The 26,245-nt window shown below is 37.5% G+C and overlaps 1 protein-coding gene and 1 long non-coding RNA gene across 7 annotated transcripts in view; one reads left to right on the top strand and one right to left on the bottom strand.

The window, feature by feature from the left end:
• PPP2R3A (protein phosphatase 2 regulatory subunit B''alpha) overlaps positions 1–26,245 on the top strand; it is a 222,791-nt gene that overhangs the window by 180,466 nt on the left and 16,080 nt on the right. For all 6 annotated transcript variants that reach the window (XM_067737736.1, XM_067737738.1, XM_067737739.1 and 3 more), the window contains 3 exons: positions 14,471–14,646; positions 15,931–16,049; positions 17,724–17,830. In XM_067737736.1, the coding sequence (XP_067593837.1) occupies positions 14,471–14,646; positions 15,931–16,049; positions 17,724–17,830 (402 nt within the window). The remainder of the gene's footprint in view (positions 1–14,470; positions 14,647–15,930; positions 16,050–17,723; positions 17,831–26,245) is intronic.
• Positions 17,824–24,423, bottom strand: LOC137224799 (uncharacterized). The gene is made up of 3 exons (XR_010943503.1): positions 22,219–24,423; positions 21,873–21,952; positions 17,824–19,842 (listed from the first exon to the last, which is right to left on the bottom strand). It is a non-coding gene; the product is annotated as an uncharacterized lncRNA (long non-coding RNA).

Genomic DNA, 26,245 nt, shown 5'->3' with positions numbered 1-26,245 from the left:
AGGTATTTTTTTACTTTCTTTTATTTCTTCTTTGACATATTAGTTGTTCAGTAGCATGTTGTTTAATCACTACATATTTGAGAATTTTCCAGTTTTCTTCTTGTAATCAATTTATAGTTTCATACAGTTGTGCTCAGAAGAGATGCTTGATATGATTTCAACTTTCTTAAGTATACTGACTTGTTTTATAGCCTAACGTATGATCTGTCTTGGGGAAAGTTTCTCATGCACTTGTGAAGAATGTGTATTTTCTTGCTTTTGGATAGAATGTTTTGTATGTATCTGTTAAGTTCATCTGATCTAACATGTCATTTAAGGCTGATGTTTCCTTATTGATGATTTTCTGTCTGGATGATCTATTCATTGATAAAAGTGTGGTATCTAAGTATCTTACTATTATTGTATTGCTGCTTATTTGTACATTTAAGTCTGGTAATATTTGCTTTATATATTTATGTGCATAAATATTTACAAATGATGTGTCCTCCTGTTGGATTGATCTCTATATCATTCTGTAATGCTCTTCTTTCTCTCTTATTACAGTCTTTATTATAAAGGTTTTTGTCTGACACAAGTATAACTAACCCAGCTTTCCTTTTGTTTCCATTTACATGAAATCTTTTTCCATCCCATGACTTTTAGTCTGGGCGTGTCTTTACAGTCAGTAAGTTTTTTGTATGCAACATATAGATAGGTCTCGTTTTCTTATCCACTTAGCCACTCTGTGTCTTTTGATTGGAGAATTTAGTCCATTTACATTTAAATTGTTGATAGGTATGTACTTATCGCCATTTTTTAACTGTTTTCTGATTGTTGCTGTAGTTCTCTGTTTATTCTTCTCATGTTCTCTTTATGGTGTGATGACTTTCTTTCATGGTATGCTTAGATTCCTTTCTGTTTATCTTTGGTCTATCTTTTATGGGTTATTGCTTTGTGAGTACCATGAGGCTTACATATAACAAATTATACTGAGTCAATTTTAACTTGATAGGAACTTAAGCTTGAATGCATTTTAAAGCTCTACATTTTTGCTGTCTCCTGCCATGTTTTGCTTTTGATGTCACATTTTACATCTTTTATCTTGTATATATCTTAACCAATTATTATATAGTTTTACCACTTTCATCTTTTAGCTTTCATACTAGCTTTATAAGTGATTAATTCACCATCTTTACTATATATTGGCCACTACCAGTGAGATTTATACTTTCATATGTTTTCTTGTTACTAATTAGTACCATTTTTTTAAATTTTTTAATTATTTTTTTAATTTTTGGCTGTGTTGGGTCTTCGTTGCTGTGCGTGGGCTTTCTCTAGTTGTGGTGGGCAGGGGCTACTCTTCGTTGTGGTGCACGGGCTTCTTGCGGTGGCTTCTCTTGTTGCAGAGCACGGGCTCTAGGCACATGGGCTTCAGTAGTTGTGGCACGCAGGCTCAGTAGTTGTGGCTCATGGGCTCTAGAGCGCAGGCTCATTAGTTGTGGTGCACAGCTTAGCTGCTCCACGGCATGTGGGATCTTCCCGGACCAGGGATAGAACCCATGTTACCTGCATTGACAGGCAGATTCTTATCCACTGTGCCACCAGGGAAGTCCAGCACTGTTTTCTTTATTTCAATTCAAAAAAAAGTACCTTTCTTTTATTTCTTGTAAGGCAAGTTTAGTGGTGATAAACTCCCTAAGCTTTGCTTGTCTGGAAAACTCTTTATCTCTTCTATAATTCTTGATGAAAATGTTGCCTGGTAGAGTACTCCTGGCTAGAAGTTTTTTCTTTTAGTACTTTGAAATATACCATCCTGCTCCCTTCCAGTCTACAATTTTTCTGCTGAAAAATCAACTTATAGGGGTTTCCTTGTATGTAGCTAGTTGTTTTCCTCTTGCTGCTTTTAAGATGCTCTCCTTGTCTTTAACTTTTGACACTTTAACTATAATATGTGTTCCTGTGGATCTCTTTGGGCTACTCTCTTTTGGAACTCTCTGGGCTCCCTGGATCCAGATGTCTGTTTCTTTCCCCATGTTAGGGATATTTTCAGCCATTATTTCTTCAATTAAGTTTTCTGCTCCTTTCTCTTCTCCTTTTCAGACCCCTGTAATGGGAATGTTGGTCTGTTTGCTGTCCCGTAAGTCTTTTAAGCAGTCTTCACTTTCTTTCAATATTTTTGTTTTGTTTTTGCTCCTCTGATTGTGTGAGTTCCACTACCCTATCTTTGAGTTCACTGATCTTTTCTTTGCTTCATCTAGTCTGCTGTTGAACCCCTCTAGTGTATTTCAGTTCAGTTATTGTATTCTTCAGTTCTGTGACTTCTATTAAGTACTTTCTTATACTTTCTGTCTTCGTTGAAGTTCTCACTGTATTCATTCTTTTTTTCTTCTGAGTTTGGTGAGCGTTTTTATGACCCTTATTTTGAACTCTTTATCAGGCAAGTCAATTATCTCCATTTCATTAAGGATTTTTTCTGAGATTTTTTTTTTCTTGTTCTTTAGTTTGGAACATATTCTTCTCTTTCTTCATTTTGCTTGACTCTCTGTGTTGGTTTCTATGCATTAGATAAAACAAACACCTCTCCCAGTCTTGAAGTAGTGGCCTCACATAGGAGATGAACCTTATGGTTCAACCCTGCCCTAGCTCGTGGTTGTCTGTCAAATCTCTGTACTTATCCAAGCATCCTATTTTAAGTTTGATGGTTCCCTGTAGTTGAGGGTATGCAAAGACCGGTCAGTGTCCCAAAAGGAAGGATCTCAGTCAGCACCTAGATTCAGGCTGATTACAAGCCAGACTCTCATCAGCAGCTCTTAAATTATGCAAATATATACAGTCCTGTGGAACCACAAGTATAAGCCCCACTGGCCATCAGAACTAAGTAATTGGGAGGTATTCCTGGGCAGCAATCGAAAAACATCAGGGGTGCCAGATGACTATATAAACTCCTTTCTGGGAGATACCAGCAGGCTGATGCAAGGCAAAGTAAGAGTGCAAAGATGGCATCCATCAGCCTGTGTTCCTGAAAGCACCTCCATAGGGCCCTAGATGTGAGCCAAACCTGAGGCCTGTGACTAAGGCCAGTGACCCAGCACACACAACTAGGCCTCTTTCACAGAAAGACTAGGTGGGGTTATATTTCACTCTGTTGTTTGTGTAGTGCTCTGAGCATGGTCGCTTACTATGAACTGTCTCTCCAGTCGTTACAGTCTCATGGTACCTGGGAATGCAAGCCTCTCTGGCCACCAGAGCCAGGTGATCAGAAGGTGTCCCCTGGGTGGCAGCCACAAAAACCAGGGCTCCAGACGTATATAAAAACTCCCCTCCAGGAGATACTGGCACGCTGGAGTGCAGCAGAGGGAGAGTATGAAGGGACTTTGAGGTCTCTGGAAGGGATTACCCTTAGATCTGTGATTAATTAAGAATTCTACCTCTCTGACTGCAGCTTTGATGGTAAGCTAATAGGCTTCTTTAACAGAGAGACTGGGCTCCTGGGTGTGTTGCCTCTTGCTGTGCCCTGGGATTGGTAGCTCTTTAAGAATTCTTTCTCCATTGGTTACAGTCCTGTGGAACCCGTGAGTATAAGCCCTGGTGGCCACCAGAGCCAGACAATCTAGAGATGTCCCTGGAGGCAGCCACAATAACTAAGGAGTCAGACAAGTTTATAAGCTCCTTCCTGGGAGATACTGACCAGCTAGAATATGGCAGAAGGGAGCTCAAAGACTGCATCCATCAGCCTTCATTCCCTGAGAGCGCCTCCACAGGCCTCTAGACGTGTGCCAAACCAGCAGCCTGCCCCTTAGGCCCAAGTTCCTGGATAAGCAAATAGGCCTCTCACTGAAAGACAAGGAGTGTGTTTCAGTCTGCTATGTGTGCTGTGCCCTGATGTGGTGGCCTGCTAAGAACTGTCTCCAATTGCTATGGTCCCATGAAACCCAGAAACACAGGCCTCCAGAGCCAGGCAATCAAGTGGCATCCCGTGGGTGGCAGCAACAAAAACTGGAGCACCAGCCTTATGTAAAAGCTTCCCTCTGAGAAATACTTGTGCTCTGTAAGGCGGAGGGAGAGTGGGAAACTGTTGCCCTGTGGCTGGAGTGAGGCGCAGAGGGAGAGTGTAAACATGGTGCCTGCTAGTCTGTCCTTTCACAGTAGCCCAGCAGGCCCCCAGATGTGTGTTAAATTAGACGCTTGCCCCTTAGGCCGAGGCTTTAAGATAAGGAAATTAGCCTCCTTAACAGAAAATCTGGGCACCTCTATAGCGGCTGCTTCTGTACTTGGCCCTGGGGCAGGTGAGTCCAAGCATGCAAGCCCTTTAAGAGCCTTTTCTCACTTCACTAGAGCATTGTAGGTCTCATGAACTCAAGCCTCATTGGTTTTCAAAGCTAAGTGTTTCAGAGAGAGTCCGGATCAAGATGGCAGAGAAAGAAAATCTAAGCTTATTTCCTCCCACAGAGCCACTAAAACTACTAAAACTATGGAACAACTGTCTCTGAGAACAGCCTGAAGACTAGCAGGACAGATTTTCTACAACCATAGATACAAATAAAAGGCCACATCAAGGGCTTCCCTGGTGGCGCAGTGGTTGAGAGTCCGCCTGCCAATGCAGGAGACACGGGTTCGTGCCCCGGTCTGGGAAGATCCCACATGCCGCGGAGCGGCTGGGCCCGTGAGCCATGGCCACTGAGCCTGCACGTCCACAGCCTGTGCTCCGCAACGGGAGAGGCCACAACAGTGAGAGGCCCGCATACCGCAAAAAAAAAAAAAAAAAAAAAAAAAAGGCCACATCAAGACAGGTAGGAGAGGCAGAGATGCAGTGCAGCAGAACCCATTATCCCTGGTGTGGCAATCCCACAAGCAGGAGGGATATCGTAACCAAGGAGGTTTCCCCTGAGGAGCAAGGGGCCCCAGCCCCATGTCGGGCTTCACAGCCCACAGGCCTGCTCAGGGAAGATGAGCCCCTGCAATGTCTGGCTTTGAAAATCAGCTGGGCTTATGTCCAGGAGAGCCTAAGGCTCCACTCTTTGTGTGTGTGTGTGTGGTGTTAGAAGTGTTCTAATTCCATTCTTTTACATGTAGCTGTGTGTGTGTGTGTGCGTGTGGTGTTAGGGAGCGTTCTATTTCCATTCTTTTACATGTAGCTGTCCAGTAAGGCTCCACTCTTGAAGAGCTTGTACAAACTCACTCTGAGTCCCAGCACAGAGATAGCAGCTTGGAAAGAATCTGAATCATACAAGAGGGAGATTCATTGACTAATTTTAGGGCATGTGTCAGAGGGGCAGGTTTCTGGTGAAACTTTCTCCAGGGATAGAAGTGCTGGTGGGCTCCCTTTTTGTTTTTGCTCTCCTTCCACGCAGCTGGCCTGGCTCTGGCAGGCACCATTTCTGTCATTCTCCATCAACCTACCTAACACCTGGCATCCATCCCCAGCATTCCTCTGAGAACTCACCCCACCCAACCCACCAACCTCAGCCATCCCCTCCAAAGCAACTCCCACCCTGCCCCACCTGGCAGGTGGCCCCAACCAGCACCAGTGCCCCTCAAAAGTGGCTCCTGCTAGAGGGGACCATCCTTGCACACTAATGTGCCCACAGCAATCGCAGCCAGGCCTCATGAATGGCCAGGCTGGGGACTAGCCCTGCCCACCAGGGTGTCAACAGCAGTTGCGGCCAAGCCACTCAGCTAGCCAGACCAGGGACCAGCTCCATCTACCAGTGCACCCACAGCACTTGCAGCCCAACCACAACAAGAGAACATACACAGCGCATACAGGGGATAACCAGGAGCACCTCGCTCTGGTGACCAGGGGTGATGTTGCCACTGGGCCCCACAGGACACCTACATAAGACCAGTCTTTCAAGACTGGGAGATGTAGCTGATACACATATTATGTAGAAACAAACACAGACAGTTAGGCAAAATGAGGAGACAAATAAGAAAACAAGACAAAACCAAAAGAAAAAAATTAAACAAAATGGAGATAAGCAATTAACCAGATAAAGGGTTCAAATCAATAGTCTTAAAGTTGTTCACGGGACTCTGGAGAAAAATAGATGAACTCAGTGAGAACAGTAACAAGATAGAAAACACAGAAAAGAACCAATCAGAACTGAAGAATAAAATAACAGAAATGAAAAATACACCAGAGGGAATCAGCAGACTAGAGGATGCAGAAGAATGTATCAGCAATCTGAGACAGGGTAGTGGAAGTCACCCAATCAAAACAGCAAAAAATAATAATAATAATTTGTAAAATGAGGATAGTTTGGGACTTCCCTGGTAGTCCAGTGGTTAAGACTCCACACTTCCACTGCAGGGGGCCCGGGTTTGATCCCTGGTCAGGGAAGTTCCCCATGCCACATGGTGTGGCCAAAAAATAATAATAAATAAAATTAGATTAAATTTAAAAAAAAACTAAGGATAGTTTAAGGGACCTGTGAGACAACATCATGTGTACTAACATTCACATTACAAGGGTCTCAGAAGGAGAAGAGAGAGCAAAAGTTTTCTTCAAAACCTATTTGAAGAAAAATGACTGAAAACTTTCCTAACCTGGCTAACAAAACAGACATCCAAGTGCAGAAAGCATAGGGAGTCCTATATAAGATGAACCCAAGACACCCATACCAAGATACATTACAATTAAAATCTCCAAAGTTAAAGACAAAGAGAGAATCTTTAAGGCAACAAGAGAAAAGCAACAAGGGACTCCCACATAAGACTGTCAGCCAGTTTGTCAGCAGAAACTTTACAGGCCAGAAGGGACTGACATGATATTTAAAGTACTAAAAGAAAGAAAGCTTACAAACAAGAATACTCTACCTGGCAAGGTTACTGTTCAGAATTGAAGTAGAGATAAAGGGTTTCCCAGACAAGTAAAAGCTAAAGGAGTTCATCACCGCTAAATAAGCCTTATTAAGAAATGTTAAAGGGACTTCTTTAAACAGAAAAGTGAAGGCCATAACTAGAACCAAGAAAATCATGTAAGAAAAAAATCTCATTGGTAAAGGCAAACATATAGTAAAGGTCAGTCACCTACAAAGCTAGTACGAAGGTTAAAAGACAAAAGTAGTAAAACAAAAAGATGCAAAATATGTCAGAAACATAAAATATCGGGGGCAGCAAATGTAGTGCTTTTAGAATGCACTCAAACTTAAATGACCATCAGTTTAAACAGACTGCTGTATACACAGACTGTTGTATATGAACCTCATGGTAACCACAAACCAAAAACATATAACAGATACACAAAAAATAAAGAGAAAGGAATACACACATAACATGGAAGAAAGTAATCAAATCAGAAAGAAAGAGAACAAGAAACAAAAGAAGAAAGGAACAGAGAAGAACTACAAAAACAGCGGAATGGCAGTAAGTACATACCTGTCAATAATTACATTAGGGGCTTCCCTGGTGGTGCAGTGGTTAAGAATCTGCTGCCACAGGGGACACAGGTTTGAGCCCTGGTCCAGGAAGATCCCACATGCTGCAGAGCAATTAAGCCTGTGCACCACAACTACTGAGACTGCACTCTAGAGCCCACGAGCCACAACTACTGAGCCCACGTGCTACAACTACTGAAGCCCGCGCACCTACAGCTGATGCTCCACAACAAGAGAAACCTCCGCAATGAGAAGCCTGTGCACCACAACAAAGAGTAGCCCCTGCTTGCCGCAACTAGAGAAAGCCCGCACGTGGCAATGAAGACCCAACACAGCCAAAAATTAATAATAATAAAATAAATATTTTTTAAAATAATTACATTAACTATAAATGGACTAAATGCTCCAATCAAAAGACAAAGCGTGGCTGAATGGATTAAAAAAACAACACCCATTTATATGGTTCACAGAAGACTCACTTCAGATCTAAAGACACACACACAGAATGAAAGTAAAGGGATAGGGACTTCCCTGGTGGCGCAGTGGTTAAGAATCCACCTGCCAATGTAGGGGACACAGGTTCGAGCCCTGGTCTGGGAAGATCCCACATGCCGCGGAGCAGCTAAGCCCATGAGCCAGAACTACCGAGCCCACGTGCCACAACTACTGAAGCCCGCACACCTAGAGCCCATGCTCCGCAACAAGAGAAGCCACTGCAATGAGAAGCCCATGCACCATAATGAAGAGTAGCCCCCACTCGATGCAACTAGAGAAAGCCCACATGCAGCAATGAAGACCCAACACAGCCATAAATAATTAATAAATAAAATTTTTTTAAATGGAAGTGAAGGGATAGAAAAATATTTCATGCAAATGGAAATGAATACTAATGATATTAGTATTAGATGGAAATGGAAATCTAATACTAATGATATTAGTATTAGAATACTAATATCAGGCAAAACAGACTTGAAAGCAAAGACTGTAAGAAGAGACAAAGAAGGTCATTACATAACGATCCTTGGGGTCAATCAAACAAGAGGATATAACACTTCCAAATATCTCTGCACTCAACATAGGAGCATCTAAATACATAAAGCAAATATTAACATACATAAAGAAAGAAACTGATAGTAATACAATAATAATAGGAGGCTTTAATACCCCACTTACATCAATGGATAGATCATTCAGACAGAAAAATCAATACGGAAATATTGCCCTTAAATGACACAGGTGCACTTAACAGAACATTCCATCCAAAAATAGCATAATACACATTCTTTTCAAGTGCACATGTAATATACTTTGGGTAGATCACATGTTAGGCCGCAAAACAAGTCTCAATAAATTTAGAAAGACTGAAATCATATCAAGCACCTTTTCTGAAAGTAGAAATCAATTACAAGAAGAAAACCGGGAAAAACACAGACACATAGAAGCTAAACAACATGCTTCTAAACAACCAATGATTCAATGTAGAAATCAAAGAGGAAATTTAAAAATACCTTGAGACAAATGAAAATGGAAACACAGTGTTCCAAAAACTGGAGCACAGCAAAGCAGTTCTAAGAGGGAAGTTTATAGCACTACAGGCCTACCTTAGTAAACAAGGAAAACCTCAAATAAACAATTTAAGCTTATACCTAAAGAAACTAGAAAATGAACAAACAACACCCAAAGTTAGTAGAAGGAAATAATAGAGATCAGAATGGAAATAAATGAAATAAAGACTGGGGAAAAAAGATCAGTGAAAAAAACTAAATGAAAGAGAAGTTACAACTGACACAACAGAAATACAAAGGATCATAAAAGATTACTACAGTTATTTGCCAGCAAATTGAACAGCCTAGGAGAAATGGATAAATTCCCAGAAACATGCAACCTTCCAAGAGTGAATCATGAAGAAATAGAAAATCTAAACAGATTACCAATAATGAAACTGAATTAGTAATTAAAAAAAAAAAAAGCCCAACAAACAAGCCCAGGACCAGACAACGGTAAATTCAAACAAACTTAAGGAAGAGTTAATACCTATCCTTCTCAAACTATTCCAAAAAATTGAAAAGGAAGGAACAATTCTAAATTCATTATACTGATATCAAAACCAGATAAAGACACTACAAAAAAAATTACAGGCCAATATGTCTGATGAACATAAAATGCAAAAATCCTCAACAAAATGTTAGCAAATTGATTTCAATCATATAGTAAAAGAACCATACACCATTATCAAGTGTATTCCACAGATGCACGGATGGTTCTGTATGCACAAATCAATCAACATGATATACTACATTAACAAAGTGAAGGATAAAATGATCTAGTCACATGATCATGTGACTAGATGCAGAAAAAGCATTTGACAAAATTCAGTGTCCATTTTTGATAAAAACTCTCCAACAAAATGGATATAGAGGGAACATGTATCAACATAATAAAGGCCATATATGACAAACCAGCAGCTAAGAAAATACTCAACAGTGAAAAGCTGAACGCTTTTCCTCTAACATCAGGAACACGAAAAAGATTTCCACCATTGACACTTTTATTCAACATAGTATTGGAAGTGCTAGCCACAGCAATCACACAAAAAGAGATAAAAAGTATCCACATTGGAAAGGAAGTAGTAAGACTGTCACTATTTGCAGATGATATGATAATATATATAGAAAACCCTAAAGACTCCACCAAAACACTATTGGAACTAATAAATGAATTCAGTAAAACTTCAGGATACAAAATCAATATACAGAAATCTATTGCATTTCTATAGACGAATAATGAATTATCATAAAGAAATTAACATAACAATTATATTTATAATTGCAACCAAAAGAACAAAATAGCCAGGAACAAATTTTGCCAAGAAAGTGAAAGACCTATACTCCGAAAACTATCAAACACTGATGAAAGAAACTGAAGACAATATAAATGAATGGAAAGATATAAGAATTAATATTGTTAAAATGTCCATACTATCCAAAGCAATCTACAGATTCAGTGCAATCCCTATCAGAGTATCAATGGCATTTTTCATGGAATTGGGACAAATAATCCTAAAATGTGTATTGGAACCACGAAAGACTGTGAAAACCAAAGCAATATTAAGAAAGAACAAAGCTGGAGGTATCATACACCCTAATTTCAAACTATGCTACAAAGCTACAGTCATCAAAACTGTATGGTCTTGGCAGAAAAACAGACACATAGATCAATGGAACAGAATAGAGAGCCCAGAAAGAAGCCCACTCTTACATGGTCAATTAATGTACAGCAGTGGAGCCAAGAATATACAATTGGGAAAGGACAGTCTCTTCAATAAATGATGTTGGGAAACTTGACAGCTACATGCAAAAGAATGAAACTGGATCACTTTCTATGCTATATACAAAATATAAACTCAAAATGGATTGAAGACTTAAATGTGAGACCTGAAACCATGAAACTCCTAGAAGAAAACATAGGCTGTATACTCTTTTACATTGGTCTTAGCAATATATATTTTTTTGGATCTGTCTCTTCAGGCAAGGGCAACAAACAAAAATAAACAAATGAGACATCAATCTAAAAAGGTTTTGTGCAGCAAAGGAAACCATCAACAAAACATAAAGGGAACTTACTGAATAGAAATACTTGTAGATGATATATCTGATAAGGGGTTAATATCTAAAATATATTTTACAACTCACACAATATCAAAAAAAACCAGTCTGATTAAAAAGTGAGCAGAGGGCATGAATAAACATTTTTCCAAGGAAGGCGTACAGATGGCCAACAGACACATGAAATGATCTTCAATATCACTAATCATCAGGGGAATGCAAATCTAAACCACAATGAGATCCTCACATCTTTCAGAATGGCTGTTATCAAAGAGACAACAAATAACAAGTGTTGGTGAGGATATGGAGAAAAGGGAACCCTTATGCACTGTTGGTGAGAATGTAAATTGGTGCAGCCACTACAGAAGACAGTGTAGAAGTCCGTCAAAAAATTAAAAATAGAACTGCTATATGATCCAGCAATTTTACTTCCAGGTATTTACCCAAAGAAAACAAAAACACTAATTTGAAAAGATACGTGCACTCCAACGTTCAGTGAAGCATTATTCACAATAACCAACATATGGAAGTAACCTAAGTGTCCATCGATAGATAAGTGGCTAAAGATGCTGTGATACACACACACACACACACACACACAATGGAATTTTACTCAGCCATAAAAAAGGAATGAAATCTTGCCATTTGAAACAACATGGATGGGCTTTAAGGGTATTATGCTAAGTGAAATACGTCTGACAGAGAAAGACAAATACCATATGATTTCATTTATATGTGGAATTTAAAAACCAAACAAACAAAATAAGACAGAAACATACTCACCAATATGGAGAACACAGTGGTGGTCACCAGAGGGTAAGGGGGTGGTTGGGTGAAATAGATGAAGGGAAATTGAGAGGTACAAACTTCCAGATATAAAATATATAAGGCATGTGGATGCACTGTATTGCATAGGGAATACAGTCAATAATACGGTAATAACTTTGGTGACAGATGGTTACTAGATATGTTGTGGTGATCAATTCATAATATGTATAAATGTCAAATCACTATGTTGTACACCTGAAACTAATATAATATTACATGTCAACTATACTTCAATTTTAAAAAAGGAGGGGAAAGAATCTAGACTTGGGGGGAGTGGTCTCGGTTGTATGTCTTTAAAAGTTTGGGTGCACAATGTGGGGGTCAAACTCTTTGCTCCTCAGGGAGAAGCTCTGGATTTTGAGTTTCTACCTGATTGTGGGTCACTGTGCTGGGTTGGGGTTTACAGCAAGATTGTGTCTCAGCATCTCCTACCCACTTAGGTGTGAGTTTTTTCTCATTTGCCCAATATGTAGGAGTCACTCAGCTAGTTTTTAGTTTTTTTCAGAGGAAATTGGTCCATATGTAGCTATAGATTTGGCATGTCTTGGGAGGAGGTGAGTTCAGGATCTTTCTACTTGACCATCTTGAACCATAACTCTGAAGTCAGTCTCTTGAAGAGATATCTGTACTCCCTTGTTCATTACAGCATTATCACAATAGCCAAAATATGGAATCAACCTAAATGTTCCTCAAAGAATAAATGGATAAAGAAAATGTGGTATATGTATACACACACAGTGGAATATTACTCAGCCTTTAAAAAGAAGGAAATCCTATCATTTGCAACATGGATGAACCTGGAGGACATAATGCTAATTGGAATAAGCCAGGCACAGAAAGACAAATAGTGCATGATCTCACTTATATGGGAATCAAAAACAAGTCAAACTTATGGAAGCAGAGAGTAGAATGGTGGTTACCAGGGGCTGGAGGTGTGAGGGAAATGGGGTGATGCTGGTCAAAGGGTACAAAGTTGTAGTTATATAGAATGAGTAAATCTAGAGATCTAATGTACAATATAATGACTATACATTTAATATAATATTGTGTTAAATACTGGAAATTTACTTAGAGAGGGTAGAGTTCAGGTCCTCTCATCCCTACCCCCCCCAAAAAAAATGGTTAACACTGTGAGGAGATGATATGTTAAGTATCATCTTTACTGTAGTAATCGTTTTTACTGTAATCGTTTTTACATCTTTACTGTAGTAATCGTTTACTGTGTAATCGTTTTTACATCTTTACTGTAGTAATCGTTTCACTGTGTATATCACATTATTTTGTTATATATCTTAAATACATACAATTTTTAGTTAAAATGTTTTAAAATTTTTTAATGAAATTAGCTACAGTAAAAAAGTAAAAAGAAACATAAGATTTAAATTAATTATGTATCTTATTTAACCCAATATATCTAAAATGTTATTTCAACATGTACTCAGTATAAAAGTATTGATGTTTTACTGTTTTTTTTCTTCCTAAGTCTTCAAAATCTGTTGTGTATTTGCACTTAAAGACATCTCAGATTGGACTAGGCACATATAGCTAGTGGCTACCATATTGGACCATGCAGATTTGAATTATAAGAATGCCACAAAAATAGAATGGATAAGGGGAAACAGAGGCAGGGAAGAAACAAAATAATTTGAGAAAATGTCCAAGAACTAAAGAATACTAGTTTCCAGATTGAGCCCAGCAAAATAAGTGAATTAGATACAGACCAAGGCACCTCATATTATTTCAAAACACCAGAAACCTCTATAGGCTTCAAAGGAAAAAAAAAAAAAAAAAAACAGGTTACAGTCAAAGGATCAGTGGCTTTAGACCTCTCAACAACAATGGATAAATGGAAGACAATGGATCAGTGCCTTTAAAATTCTGAAGGAAAAGAACCACCAACCTATAATTCTATAAATACCAACTACATTGGGAGTAGATAAAAGGTATTTTCAATGATCCAAGATCTAAAAATGTAGCTTTTAGGAAGCTACTGAAGGATGTGTTACACCAAACAAGGAAGTAAACCAAGAATGAGGAAAATGTGATATATAAGAAACAGGAGAAAGGTGAAGGGAATTCCTAGAGTGAAACTGTGAACCAGGCCTAGAGATCAACCAGTCTAGATGAGAGTAAGTCAGAAGGAACCAAGAAAGACTTCAAGGAAATGCAATTGATAGAATACCTAATGGGACTGATTATGGATGTAGAAAACTGGTAGAGGTTTTGGGGTTGAATTAGTAACATGTACTGTACCCCAAAAACTAAGCAAATAAAAGAGAAAAGGAAAATGTAGTTATAAACTCTGAATGTTGAGTAATTTATCTATATATTAAGAGGCTGGGGAGGGCTGTGGGTAAGGTGGAATGAGTGGCAAAACAGCTGAAACCTCATCTTTCATAGTGCAAAATTAATCCACTCCTTAAAACAGAAATATGAGAAAGGAGCAATATAGACATCTTAACTGAAATGTAAAGATAAAAACCAAAATCAGGTGTTGAAAATGGTTGGATCTGGGGAAGAGAAAATAAAGGTCTGCCATTTTTTCTGATAAATTTTGTAAAACTATGTCTAAGTCTAAAGTATACACATATGTAACTTTTAAAAGAAACATGAACAATAATAAATCTGAGTGAATAAAGGACCTTTAACGGGCCATTGCTAATGAGTATCCTTATGTCCTAGCATTGAGTACTGGTTCCGCTGCATGGATGTGGATGGGGATGGTGTGCTCTCCATGTACGAGCTGGAATACTTCTATGAGGAGCAGTGTGAACGGATGGAAGCCATGGGCATTGAGCCCTTGCCATTCCATGATTTGCTGTGCCAGATGCTTGACCTGGTGAAGCCAGCCAACGATGGTAAGATTGAATAAAGAGCCATTTGCATTGTACACCTAGGTGTACAATGCAAACTCCGTTGCACTGTAACGGAGTGTGGGATATAATCCTGGATGGTCCTAAATTATTTAACTTCCCAGAGTCTTCCATACAGGCTTTCCAAATACAGAAGTATTTAAGTTTCTCCTTTATTGTTAGCATAGAACCAACAATTGATGGCGAATTCTGTTTAAGAAATAGGTTTTTTCAACTTAAAATAGAACTACCATATGATCCAGCAATCCCACTCCTGGGCATATATCCAGAGAAAACTGTAAGTTGAAAGGATACGGGCACCCCCGTATTAATTGCAGCACTATTTATAATAGCCAGGACATGGAAGCATCCTAAATGCCCATCAACAGAGGAATAAATAAAGAAGTTGTGGTACGTGTATACAATGGAATATTACTCAGCCATAAAAAGGAATGAAATAATGCCATTTGCAGCAACATGGATGAACCTAGAGATTATCATAAGTGAAGTAAGTCAGACAGAGAAAGACAAATATATGATATCACTTATATGTGGAATCTAATTTTTTTAAAAAAAGATACAAATGAACTTATTTATAAAACAGAAGCAGACTTATATAGATATCAAAAACAAACTTATGGTTACCAGAGGGGAAGGTGGGGAGGGATAAATCAGGAGCTTGGGATGAACACATGCACGCTACTATACTTAAGCTAGATGACCAATGGGGACCTACTGTATAGCACAGGGAACTCTACCCAATATTCTGTGATAGCCTATATGAAAAAAGAATCTAAAAAAGAATGAATACGTGTGTATGTATAACTGAATCACTTTGTTGTACACCTGAAACTAACACAACATTGTAAATCAACTATACTTCAATAAAATTAAAATATATAAATTAAAAAAATTGTTTAAAGAAAAAAAAAAGAAATAGGCTTTTTCCATAGAAACAGAAAGCAGATTAGTGATTGCCAGGGGCTGAGGATTTGAGAGGGGAGATGGAGTTGGACTGCTTGATGGGTACAGTTTCCTTTGGGGGTGAAGAAAATGCTATGAAATGTGACAGTGGTAATGGTTCTGCAACATTGTGAATGTACGAAAAGCCACTAAGTTGTACCCTTTAAAATGGTTAAAATGGTGAATTTTATGTGAACTTTACCTCAAAAAAAAAGAAATCAATTTTTATAATCAAATAAGCATATGCACATACTTTTAAACTTCAGTAAAAGTTTTTTTCACTTGCCAAAACAGCTCTTGAAATTTACCAGATTTGTTCTTACACAGGCAAAATAACTCTACGAGATCTGAAGAGATGCAGAATGGCTCACATCTTTTATGACACTTTCTTTAATCTGGAGAAATACTTAGACCATGAACAGAGAGATCCCTTTGCGGTCCAGAAGGTACCAGTATAGTTTTAACTTCTATTTGAGGGCTGCAGTATCAGGGGTTGTGTGCTACAGATAAAAATGGTCTCTGTCTGCAGGAATTCTGGTATTTAAAGAGGTAACATTTAAAACATTTCATCACATACTGAAATGAGAGAATAAAGGACCTAGAGCACATATCTTCCCATAGTATTAGAAAGTATATTGGGCTTGATTTAACTGTACCATTCAATTTCGGGATGACAAGGTAATAAAAACTAGATGCTCTCCAAAATAAGACAACCTTCAGATAACGTAACACTTTTTCAAGTAGTAATGATCACTGTACATGACTATCAGTTTGAAGACATTCTACAGCTGAAGAGGGGTGAGCTGCCTTCCCCATACACAAAAACCTGTGGACTCTCAGAAAACCCATGTCCAGAAAAACACGAAACAAACAAAAAGCAGAATATCACCACTTCTTCTAATCCCCTGTTTAAAGAGTAAAAATTATATTGATGGAAAAGAACTGTTTCAGTTGAGTCCTATAGGAGTACAAGTACAGGAAACTTTCTCAGTCTTTTCTTTGTCTTCCATATGTTGCATAACTGTACTTGTAAGAATATAAAGATCAGCTCCTAAAACCAAATACTCTGCACTGGAACTTGGGGCATATCAAGATGCATTATCACTAGCCTGAAGTCAGTATTATATCATTGAGTTTAAGATGCCCCATTATTTTATATACCTTTAAGCAAGAAAAGTTATTGCCAATTGTAAGTCTGTGATGCATGCCAATTTCAGAGATGTTAAAAGGGTGGGGTGAAGTTCTTAAAGTGGATTAAATACAGTAATTAAGGCATTGTGTAGTCAATATTTAGGTACTTGCATTCTTCTAGGCATAACTAACCTTACACCCTAGGGCAATACTAACTCAATTTCATCATGGAAAAACATCATTTTACCTAGAACATCCAGGATGCTGCCTGTATTGTAGAAGGAAAAGAAAATATATGCCCTTTTTCCCCCTTCATTTCTTTTATTTATGTTATAAATTTTACTTTAAATTTTTTACCTTTAAATTTTCCTTTTTTTTCTGAGAGGTGGTAATTATCAACATTCTGAAAGTGCAGAAAGTGCTCAGTAAATTCCAAGCACTGTGTTGAAAAGACACTGGTTATATAGAGATGATTCAGTATATAAAGAATGGGTATACAGAGATGAAAAACGACAGAAGAGCAAAAGGTGGCAACCAAGCATAGTATAGCGAAGGAAATGATTGGGGGGAGAAGGGCAGTTTCTAAAAGATAACACAGATAACACGGTATCTGAGCTGGCTTTGAAAGAAGCAATAAAAATTTGTCAGAGGAAGGGATGGTACATTTCAGGTGGGCATAAGCAAACCACAAGTCACTCCAGATAGCTGCTGTGCAAAGTGCCAGAGAAGAAGGGGCTAGAGAAGAGCCTCTGATAACAAGGCTGAAGAATCTAGACCTAAACAGTCTAGCTGCTGAACAGCCTTATAATTTTTTAATTCACGGTGTAGAAAATCACTTTAGGAATGTTACTTTAGCACCACTTTTAACATGTTTAAATGAAACATGTTTCAGATAGGTTTTTTTTCAGTGATGTAAAACATTTGTAATGACCTATCTCCAATTCTTTGTCTTTGATTTTGTTTCCTGTGGCTGTCCTTTTCCCAATCAGGATGTTGAGAATGACAGTCCTGAGCCCTCTGACTGGGACAGGTTTGCTGCTGAGGAATATGAGACCCTTGTAGCAGAGGAGTCTGCCCAAGCACAGTTCCAGGAAGGGTGAGTGAGTCTGCCTTGGTCTTGTAGAACTTTTTTTAACAGGGGTAATAACCACATTAGGACCACCTTAAAAAATCAAGCTAGTAATCCTTTCCTATTTCTACCATTTTTGAATATCATAAAAATGAGTGATTTTAACCAACTTCAGTTAAATGAATATTTCCCCAGCAGTCTTCTCTCTCCTTCTTCACTAATTTCCTGAAAAGTCTTCTCATGTGCCATTTCCTTTAATGGAGTTGTACCTTTCACTGAAAACTGAGATCATTGTGCAGTCATACTACTTTGCTAGGGATGTTAGTACACCCTGTTTATAAATACAGGAGGAGGCTAGAACTGAAGCTGTTTTAAGTAGTAAAGATCATCATGTTTAAAACAAATCTTTATCAGACATGGTTTGGTGCTTTCAACCCTGAACAGGAAGTAACCTCTACAAGGATTTATAATAGGGTATAATTCCATAAAGGGACTGTGGTAAGAAATTAAATTATTCAAGACTTTTACTGCTTAGAACATTTCAGTAACTATAATTTGCTGGCTCTTTTCATCTTCTGGCGATTCCTTTAGCAGTTCCTATGATTCTTCCTTAGTCATTGTTTCTCTAAGCCTCTCAATTAATCTTTATTATTAATGTAATGCATTGTAATGCATTTTGAATAGGCAGTATATTAATTTGATTTAATATTCAAATAAAAGAATAAATAGTAAGTTTCCTGCTACCCAGTTGTCCCCAGAAGCAACCACTGTTATCATTTTCTGTGCACCCTTCCAAAGACACTCCATCCCCACTCCCTCCCACGTATTCTCACACTCTCTCTCTCTCATACACAAACACACATATATACATACATATGTGTATATGTATAAAAGCAAATACACATATACATTCTTTTATTTCTTTCTTCCTCTTACACATATGGTACCATACTCATTATTTAGTTTCCTGCTTTTTCCACACTTTTATAAAGTTTCTGTTATAGAAGATGAATAAGTTCTGGAGATCTGCTGTACAACATAGTATCTATAGTTAAAAAATGGTATTGTGCACTTTAAAATATGTTAAGAAGATAGATCTCATGTTAAGTGTTCCTACAAAAGAAAAAAAAAAACACAAGGAAATGTTGGAGGTAATGGATATGTTTAGTACCTTGGTTGTGGTGATGGTATCACAGATATAAGCATATATCCAAAATCATCAAGATGTATTCACTAAATGTGTACAGTTTTTTGTATCAAACTTCAATAAAGCTAAAAATGATAACAACAAAGATTGGGAGAGCAGCATGGTGAACCAGATACTTGTATTTTATGATCATTGAGGTATAAATGAGGCATCACAAATATTTGGGGGGCCCTGAGGTGTATGAAAAAATTAATAAAAGAATAACTGAAGGTTGGAGAAAAAACAAATCAATAAATTGGAGATTATTCCATAAATATATTTAATGAATGTGCTAAGCTTTTTATAACTGCATAATATTCCACTATATAGTTATACCATTATTTTACATTCCTCCGTTCACAAACATTATAGTGAAAATAGTGAAATATTAGAGATATAATGTTGCAGTGAATAATCTTATGTGTCATTTTATACATATGCGGGATAAATTTCTAGTGTGTAGCAAACAGATAGCAAACTTGCAAAGACACAGGAGGATTTTAGAGAAACCAACAAGAAATGATGCAGACACCCAGAACTAGGTATGGTGGGAGCATTTCATCCCTAGGCCTAAAAGGACAAGTAGGTGAAACCATCATCAGAACCCAAAGAGAAGAGCTATATGGAGAGGGTCACCTGACAGAACTTGTGACCTTCGTAATGGGATTTAGCCAACCTGTGACAACCCAGCTGAGGGAGAGCTGCTAGAATATCCCGTTTCATTCTCATATCCTTCAGTATCCTGCAGGCACTTCGCTTTAGCTTCCAACCAGAAACCAGAAGACAAGAGAGCCCAATGGTGTGGTCCATTTGGGTCAGCCTCCTGGGGCACAGAGCTAGGGGAAGAGTAGATCTAGAGGGATAAACAGAAAATACCCAGCTCAGTAGATAATGTCAACTAGTCCTCCATAGAGATTGTACCATTAAGTCTTGAATATCTTTTTTGAGAGTACTGAAGAAGCCATCACCAAACCACCTTCTTTAATCTAGAGATTTCCTTAATATGCTTAGCCACAAAACTGGGACCTCATTTTTATGTCAAAGACCCAGAGGAAACGCTTAAAATCATTCATCATTCATTGATTATCTTAAGTCTGAGTGCATCAGAAAAGACAGGCAAGTTGATTCACAGGCATGATTTAGTTTTTTGGCAGGGGGCTTCATTAATACGAATTGGGGTTAAGTGTACTGATCTTATGAAGCAATATCACTACTGTTAAGAAGATGTGTAGATGTTTATAATAGTGAAAACTGGAGACAATCTAAGTATTTAATAAGAAGAAGATTAATAAAATTATCCTACATATACACAGTGCAATCCCATGTAACCATTAAAAATCATTTTGTGGATGTATAATTCTTAACTAGCAAAGAAAAAACAGAGATGTGAAAGAAGGCTTTGAAATATCAAGTAAAACTGAATAGAAAGGAACAAAATAAAGTTATCAGAAAATTAGGTATATATAAGGAAAACAAAAGGGATCTAACTTAAACATACTAGACAGTGGAGCAAATGAAATAGAAAAAAATATTCAAAGATAACAGAAAAGCTTTTTTGAAATAAAAGAAGACCTGAATCTGAAAGGTCAGAAGTCACACCATATCCAGGAAATACTGATGATGACTGGCCCCATAGATGTGTGGTGAATTTAACAGAATTCAAAGATAAATAAAAGTTTACTTTGGGGGCTTTTTCCATTTTTAAAAAATGCAAGTCACCAGACAAAAGAGGAAAAAAAAATCAGCCTTGCCTCAGGTACCTCCACAGTAAAAATAAATACTAGAAGATCATAAAATAATATTTATAACTTTCTCAGAGAAAGAAATTCTATATCCTAAAATTTTATACTAACCCAAGATGGCATTCAAACATGAAAACACAAATGGATATTTTCAAACATACAAGAACTGAAAGGAATAAAGCACCCATGAGCTCTTCTTTAAAAAGGACATAATCATAAAACCAAGAGATGAACCAAAACAGAGAGCCCAGAAATGGAATGGCCATGGTGGAAAAGAAATAATAGTGAGTGTTCAATCCATTTAAATATAAAAGGATAGAGGCAGAACATAATATTCTGGAAAAAATAATATAACTAAAAGTGGGATGTAGAGAGGAGGAAGAAATATATGTGTAAGTTTCATTAGCAGGGCCTCAACAGCTACCCTCTAAAGCTGATAAGTCAAGTTGAGGGTTTAAGGCTATTAATTAAACACTTGAAAAACCAAAGCCAGACTCTAAATATTCTAATTCAATCAGAAAACATGTACACACAAAAAAGAAAAACACAGACCACGCAGCATAAAGATGAGAGAACTAAAACAAATACTTTTAAGTCAGTGAATATAAATGGAACAAACTCACTTATTAAAAGAAAAGTATTCAACTACAGAATGACAACAAAAGCTGAATTAAAAAAGACTAAACACCCCAAAAAAGCTGTCCTGATAACATCAGATTCTTGAAGCAGAAACTCCAAAAGGAATAAAAAGGAGAAATTGAAACCTGTTATTTGCAGCCATAATAAAATATTCCCTGAAAATGGATACCTTTGTGGTTTATTGTCCAGAGACCATTTACAAAATACATATTAGGCCACAAACAAAACTTCAGTGGACTTCTAAAAAGTAACAGTAATACAGACTAGCTTCTCATTTCAAGGAGGTAAACAAAGCATCCTGTAGTTTTCAGTCTCTGATACCATATAAAAATAAGAAATACAGAGCACCACTTGAAGTAATAGGAGAAACTTTCAGTGGACTAAAAGAAGGAAAGCAGATGGAATCGGATTGAAGAGGGAGCCAGAGCTTAGGTTCTATGCAGGAAGATGAGGAAGATAATTGCCACAGATAAAGGGAGCAGTACTTACAGATGATTCATACCTTAATTTGACTGAAACCAAGAGCAAGAGAGAAACCAGAAGAAGCAGCATCCCGGGAAGTTGAACCCTGTACATCCCATCCTACCCATAAAGGAAAGACAAAAGCAGTGAGTATGGGATCTTGGGGCAGCATGGCCCATCCATCCCCCTATTCCCATTTAAAACACTAGCAACCCCACATTGCTCTCTCCTAAGCAGCCAGTGCAGAGGCAACAGTCTGTTCTCTACTACATAGTAAAGTGGACAAATATCAACCAATAAAATACTCAACAAATGGAAGAACTTTCAACCCTGGAAGGAGACTCACTACAACAATCAGAACAAGACATCAAAATGGGTATATTTACTTTTTTTTTTTCCTGCACCGCACAGCATGTGGGATCTTAATTCCTCAACCAGGGATCGAACTCGTGCCCCCTGCAGTGGAAGCGCAGTCTTTAATCACTGGACCGCCAGGGAGGTCTGACTATTTTTAGAGAGATAAGAGAGAATATTACACTCTTCAGGCAAGACCAGCCAAGTATCTTTCCAGTATCTGGAAATGAGAAGAAAAAAAATCTTAATGAAAAAACACAATCATTGGGCTAAATAATAGAATGGACACATCTGAAAAGTTTTTGATTTGGAATATTGATTGTGATACAGGAGTAAGAAATCCTTGTAGAAACCAGTAGAAATAATAGCCAAATAATTCCCAGAATTTTAGCTGTTTAAACAAATAAAAATATACACAGAAACAGGAATCAGCACATTTTTTCTGGCCAGGTAGTAAATATTTTAGGCTTTGCAGGTCTCTGTCACAATTACTTAGCTCTGCCACGGTGGTGTGAAAGTAGACATAATGTGTAAGTAAGCGAATGTGGCTGTGTTCCAATAAAATTGTAATAATAGACACTGAGATATTAACTTCAGATCATGTTCACATCACGAAATAGTCTTTTGATTTTGTTTTCAAATTTAAAAAGGTAAAACCATTCTTAGCTCATGGGCTGTACCAAAACAGGTGGTGAGACAGATCTGGCCCACCGATTGTAGTTTCCCAATCCCTGTAGTAGAGTGAAATTTCAGAACATAAAAGATAAAGAACTGAAAAGCTACCAGAGAGGGAAAAGGAAAGATTACCCACAAATTAAACACAAAAAGATACACTAACTAATATGTATAAAATAGATAACTAACAAGAACCTGCTATATTGCACAGGGAACTCCACTTCACTTCACTATACAGTAGAAACTAACACAACATTGTAAAACAACTATACCCCAATTTAAAAAAAAAGAGAGCACTTCACTGAAATACTGAAAAGAAAAAAACTTTGAACCCTGAATTCTGTTCCTATTTAAATGTGAGGGCCAGATAAAGACATTTTTAGACATTCAAAGATGCAAAATGGTTGCCACCCACAGATGATCTCTGAAAGAAATATGAAAGGGTATTCTTCAGCAAGAAGGTAAATATATCCTAGAGGAATAGTGGGATACAAGAAACAACAAAATTAGTAAAATTTATCCTTAGAATTAGGGAAGTATTGATTATAGATACTGTTAACAGAGAGAGTAAAAGAAGGTCGGGGTAATATGCTATGAATCTTTATTAGAGTGAAGAATATAGACACTGATAAATTTATATTTAACAATGACTAGAGTTAAAGTATGTCTGTTGGGCTTCCCTGGTGACGCAGTGGTTAAGAATCCGCCTGCCAAGGCAGGGGACATGGGTTCGAGCCCTGGTCCAGGGAGATCCCACATGCCACAGAGCAACTAAGTCCATGCACCACAACTACTGAGCCTGTGCTCTAGAGCCCGCGAGCCACAGCTACTGAAGCCCGCGTGCCTAGAGCCTGTGCTCCACAACAAGAGAAGCCACTGCAATGAGAAGCCTGCGTACCACAACGAGTAGCCTCTGCTCTCTGCAACTGGAGAAAAGCCCGCGCGTAGCAACAAAGACCCAACGCAGCCAAAAATAAATACATAAAGGAAATAAATTAAAATTTATTTATATATGTCTGTTAAAAAGTTTAAGGACGGGGCTTCCCTGGCGGCGCAGTGGTTAAGAATCTGCCTGCCAATGCAGGGGACACGGGTTCGAGCCCTGGTCCAGGAAGAACCCACATGCCATGGAGCAATTAAGCCCATGCACCACAACTACTGAGCCTGCACTCTAGAGCCCGTGCTCCGCAACAAGAGAAGCCACCGCAACGAGAAGCCCACGCAATGCAATGAAGATTAGCCCCCGCTCACCGCAACTAGAGAAAGACCGCGCACGGCAACTAAGACCCAATGCAGCCAAAAATTAAAAAAAAGAAAGTTTAAGGAAAACCACTAAAAGAATAAATATTAAATAGAAAACTTTCTAATCATTTTTAGAAAAAGACAGTAGACTATTAACTGGAAAAATAGTTGTATAAAGAAAACTCAATCAACTAAAAGACAATGTGTTTATCAGTATTCTTTTGGTGAGAAGTGACTTTAACTCAAATTGGCATAAGGGGGGAAAAGCATTAGCAAAAAGGAAATTATTGAACTTTTATTGAATTCAATAATTATTAAATTATAGAACTGAGAAGTCTAGGGATAGTACTGACTTTAGAGACTTTGATTTTATCTCTTTTATCTCTTAGATAATGCTTTCCTTTCATTCTTTCACTCTTCAGCAAGTTTTTTATATGTGGTGGCAAGATGATACCTTCAAGTTCAAATAAAAGAGAAAATCCCTTTCCCACAAGGTTCAACAAGCTGCCCAGGACTTGTGTTGGCTCTGATTGGCTTGGTTTGGGTCTAGTCCCTGAACCAGCTCCTGAAGGAGTTAGGCCTAGAACTTAGCTTGGACAGGAGTCAAGTTCATCCAAACCATGTGTATTCCCAAGGAAAATTTGGGAATTTTGAAAATATGGCCCCAAAAAAGGAAATGCTATACTGGTAAAGGAACACCAGATGTCCACTACAGTAAGAAAGGAGACAAGAAGACAAAGACAGACAAAATAAATGGACAAAGTAAGTCCAGATAAAGTATGAATCACAAAACTCAGAATGGATTAAAAATCCAACTGTACACCATTCTTTTAGATTCATACCTAACACAGAGGTAACAGTCAAATAAATAGTAAACAAGAGGAAATCAGGTATAGCAATGTTAATGAGACAAAGAGAATTGAAACCTTTAAAAGAAACTTACCAGTATTTCAGCAGCTGGCCATGAAAATAAGTTACGAACTTTATGCAATACATAAAACAAATCTGATATAAATACAAGGAAAAATTCACAATCCCATAGTCATATAAAAACCAACAAATCAAACAGGCTAAAAAATTCATAAAGAATATAGAATTAGTAAACTTTCATAGAGGTACTCAAAAGTATACTTGGTACCCAACAAATACACATGGAACCATCACAATAAAGTACCTATTTATTAAGGCATGAAGGAAACTGCAACATTTTTTAAAATTACTAGCATATAGGGCACATTTGTTACTTAAAATGTAACCTGAAATTAACAACAACAAAAAAAATGCACATATCTGGAGAGTTAAAAATAAAATTTTGAAAAATTAAATATATCTTAAAATAATTGTTAAGCTAAAGAGAAGATCAAAATACCAATTACAGTTTCTTTTAGAATCAGGCAATGAAAGCATTATATTTATTAAAATCTGTGGGATATGGACAGGGGAAAATTTGTAACCTGTAGACAGAAATAAATAAATTAGGCAATGCATGAAAAAGGATGACAAAATAGACCCAAATAAAGTACATGAAAGGAAGAAGTTCAACAACTGTATTTCAAACAAAAATAAATCTATTAACTTATCCATACATACCCATATTCTGTGCCAAGCACTATTCTAAATATTTTAATTCATAAAACTTCTATTTTGTAGGTGCTGTTATCCCTAGTTTACAGATATTAAAACTGAACTACAGAAGATTAATTTGTCAAATCTACCAACATATATAAAAGAATACATCATCAGTAAGGGGGTTTTATCCCAAGATTGCAACAGTGGTTCAACTTTACAAAATCTGTCATTAACAGATGAAAGGAGTAAAAAAGGAAACAAAATATAAACTGATTCTTTGAAGGCATGTGATAAAATATATCTTCTGGTTTGGAAAAAAATTATAAAACTAAGCAAACTTAAGAGCACCTCCTTAATGGGTAAAGGGTATTAATCCCATGCCCCAGAAACAACCAGCTAAAAATATAATAGAAAAAAATCCTATTTGTGATATCAACAAAAAAAGTGACTCCAAAATATATGTGAAGAAAATATAAAATTTCACTAAAAGTTATAAAGATCATTCCCCATGTTAAAATTAATTTATTAATTTGATATAATCCCCCCAAATATGTTGTAGAACTTGATCAGCTA

This window comes from Pseudorca crassidens, chromosome 5 (assembly GCF_039906515.1).
Source record: "Pseudorca crassidens isolate mPseCra1 chromosome 5, mPseCra1.hap1, whole genome shotgun sequence".
NCBI lineage: Eukaryota > Metazoa > Chordata > Mammalia > Artiodactyla > Delphinidae > Pseudorca > Pseudorca crassidens.
The sequence above is the reverse complement of the archived record's forward strand: the minus strand, read 5'-3'. Positions and strand labels throughout refer to the sequence as shown.